At 49.8% G+C, this 3413-nt stretch overlaps 1 protein-coding gene across 1 annotated transcript in view; it reads right to left on the bottom strand.

Moving 5' to 3' along the window:
* Window positions 1–80: 80 nt before the first annotated feature.
* LOC119302800 overlaps window positions 81–3413 on the bottom strand; it is a 9253-nt gene continuing 5920 nt past the window's right edge. The window contains exon 3 of the mRNA XM_037579843.1: window positions 81–622. Coding sequence (XP_037435740.1) covers window positions 519–622 — 104 coding nt within the window. The 3' untranslated portion in view covers window positions 81–518. The remainder of the gene's footprint in view (window positions 623–3413) is intronic.

Below are 3413 nucleotides of genomic sequence, written 5' to 3'. Positions count from 1 at the left end.
CGAACCCAGGTTGCAATTTAGAGATTACAAGTCTGGATATAAGAATTGGGGGAAGGAGGAGGAAGGGGAAAGAGGTAGCCACCGCCGCCGGTTTGTTGATCCACTGGATAGATTCTTCGTTGCTTCCTCTCCTAGTACTTGTAGCCCGTAGCAGTCGGTAATGCACAGGCAGGCCTGGCCCATGTGATATCCAAGGGCCAGCCCAGTATATGTATGGGCTAGGAAGGTCCCTGACAAGAACAGTGTGCTCTGGTTCATAGAAGATGTCCATGAAAGAGTTAGAAAGACCTGGAACAATTTGGCTAATACAGATAATAAGACGGTAACTGTGGTAGTAAAGGGATAGGTGTAGCCAGCCACATATATGTCTATAAGATTGACAGGTGCAAATGGGCTCAATCTGAAAGTCGTGTAAAGAGATCATCAAAAGAAATTAAGCAAACAGCTATGAGAATAAGAAAGACAGCCACCAAAATCCATAACCTGATTTTTTGTATGCAGCGCTCAGAGATGATGAACTATTGGACCATTCTAACCAAGTTACTTAAGCAAGCTTTGCAACCGAAATGAAGCTGCTGTACTGAAACTTTGAACATCTGCACTTCGTCCACAACCGGTTCTCCTGCAACAAATAAGAATTCCATTTATTTAATAGAATGTGATACAAAATAGAAGAGGTAAAAAGACCTATGTTGCAAAAAGAGGAAGATTACCACCGTAAGAATCCCAACTAATTAAAATTATAATAGGGAAGATATGTTTTTTAAAATGAGGAAGATATATATTCTGCCTTGCTGGGTCAAACAGCGCAGGGCCACTTGTAATTTCATAGTGCAACAAAATTGTCATAAAGAGATACCGTAACTGAAAATGAGTAGCCCATACAATAGCTACTTCGAAAATCTTGAACCATTCATTATCATCCCTGACTAAGCCCCGGGCTTGTCAACACGTCTTAGAAAGTCCCATAAAGGACGCCATTATAACACCTCACATCCTCAAAGCAAGTGCACCTGTGACTACCATGAGTAACATCCGATGGGAAAAAAGCTTACCAGACGTACATGGGAGCCTTGGTTGAGTGGTTGGGTATGCGGTTGTGCAGCCTAACGATCCGAGTTCAATTCATAGAATTGACCGGTGATGCACAGAGGTTTTTCTTCATTTATTGACGATCAAGTTTGATGTGTGGTGGAACCACTCATTAAAAAATATCTTCATACTCATTTATCTTCATACTCATTTAAAAATTTCTGAGGACCATGTTTATCTTGGTACTCATACTAAAATGGTCGTATGCATCCCTAGTTGGTGCAGAGGGCGGGGAAGTAAAATTCTCCCCCATTTAAGGCATACAGTGCTGCCTCCTCCCGACTCGCCCCCGTGTGGTGGACGGCGGCGGCACAGCGGGTCACGGTCGGTGCGATGGCGGGTGCAGCACGTCGGCAGCTGGGCGGATCTGCAGATTCCATCCTTGTTTGGTCCTTGACGGCGCGGACAACTTCGGGGGGAAACCCTAGATCTCCTTGGGATCGAGCAATGTGGTGCTTTTGCATCGTAGTCCCTCTTCAGGGCATCGTTTTGGAATTTGCTCCCGTTGAAGGGACCAGCGAAGCCGACGGCGCACGCCCGGTGGCACAAGTGCCGATGAAAATCGCGCAGACTACGGTCATGGCGGATGATGGCGGCGTCTTTGATGTCGTTTCCTTGTCGAGGCATCGTCGTTGCAGTTTGCGTCATCAGGCTCAGGATGCTCCGAGGGAAACCCTAGATCTGGGTCTCCCGAATCAGACGATGATGGCGTTCTCTGTATCGCTTTCCCTCCTGGGGGCATCGTTTTGGAGCAAGTGATGGATGGAGGTGGCAAGAGGAGGAGCGGTGTTACATTTACCGCAAGGCCGACAACGGATCACGGCGGCATGGCGCTGCGGAGTTTCGGCGATGGGCGCGCGTGGATGAACACTAATTACGATTTACTAAGTTTAAGACTGGACTTACTTTTTTCCAGTAAAATAGCTTCCTTGCTATGCATTATTGATCCAGTAATCAATACCATAATCATCACTCATCATTATAGGTTTCACTCTTGTTTGTAAATTCTGCAGAAATATTAACCACATAAATCTTGTAAGCACTTATCTACGAAAAATTGGTTCTGCATGTAAGTACACTAATTCTTGCAAAACATAAATCTGCTTGGACTGAAATCCTGGAACAGCATAACTGTTATTTGGCCTCATAAACTTTCACCACATAAAACAACTACTGTGAGAAGGAACACGGGCACCACAAGTTAAGCAAATTTTCCAGCCTCGACATGATCTCTATTGTATTGTCTCAGCCCATGATCTCTAGTGTATTTGCCAACACCATGTCCAGCCACAGCCCACAGTGCATGGCAAAAATCAGACAACACAGATAACAACCTAGTGCTCAGTTACCATCTCTGACCGTCTTATCGCCCCTCACGTCGCCCTCGCGGGCGACCCGGGGGGAAAACCCTAGCCGCCGCCCCTCGAGTCTCTTCCTCCTCTCCCCCTCCTCGCCGCCGTCCATAGCGCCGTCGGGCGAAGCCTGGCCGGCTGGGCGGCAGCGGAGCTTCTCCCCATCCTCTCCGTCTTGGCTGGCGCGGGACAGCGGGATCCAGAGAAACGCCGGGCGAACGTGGGGTCCGGCGGTGCGGCGGGCGTGTAACGCCCCGAGACCGTTGCGCCAGGTGTCTTCCAGTTATTCGCCGTTGTTCCCTTGTCATTTGTTTGCGTGTCATGCATTTCATATCATGTCATCATGTGCATCTCATTTGCATACGTGTTCGTCTCATGCATCCGAGCATTTTCCCCGTTGTCCGTTTCTCAATCCGACACTTTAACGTCCTCCGACGCCTCCTTTTGTTCTTTTCCGGGTGCTGGTGTTAAACTTTCTCGGAATGAACCGAGATTTTCCAAGCGGCCTTGGTACACCACCGGTAGACCGCCTGTCAAGTTTCGTGCCATTTGGAGTTCGTTTGATACTCCAACGGTTAACCGGGGAACCGCAAAGGCCTCGTGTGTGTTGCAGCCCAACACCCCTCCAAAGTGGCCCAATAACCCAGCCAAACCCTCTCCATCCTCTCGGCCGTTCGATCACGATCACGTGGGCAAAAACCGCACCTCATTTGGACTCTCCTAGCTCCCTCTACCTATATATATGTCCTCTCCCCCGAAATTTTCACGGATGAAACCCTAGCCCCGCTCCTCTCGCGCTGCCGGACAAAAATCGCCGCCGACGGACATGTCCGCCGGCCACCTCACTCCGACCAGTGAGGGGACGCCACGTCATCGCGCCGGCGCCCTCGCCCACTTACATCGCGCCACGTCAGCTCGCCCGCGCCTCCTCTCTCCGCCGCGCCCGCCGCGGCACGCCGGGGCCCGGGT

Source organism: Triticum dicoccoides, chromosome 5A, assembly GCF_002162155.2.
Source record: "Triticum dicoccoides isolate Atlit2015 ecotype Zavitan chromosome 5A, WEW_v2.0, whole genome shotgun sequence".
In the NCBI taxonomy this organism is placed as follows: Eukaryota; Viridiplantae; Streptophyta; class Magnoliopsida; order Poales; family Poaceae; genus Triticum; species Triticum dicoccoides.
Note: the sequence above shows the minus strand (reverse complement) of the source record. Positions and strands in the feature narration are given on the sequence as shown.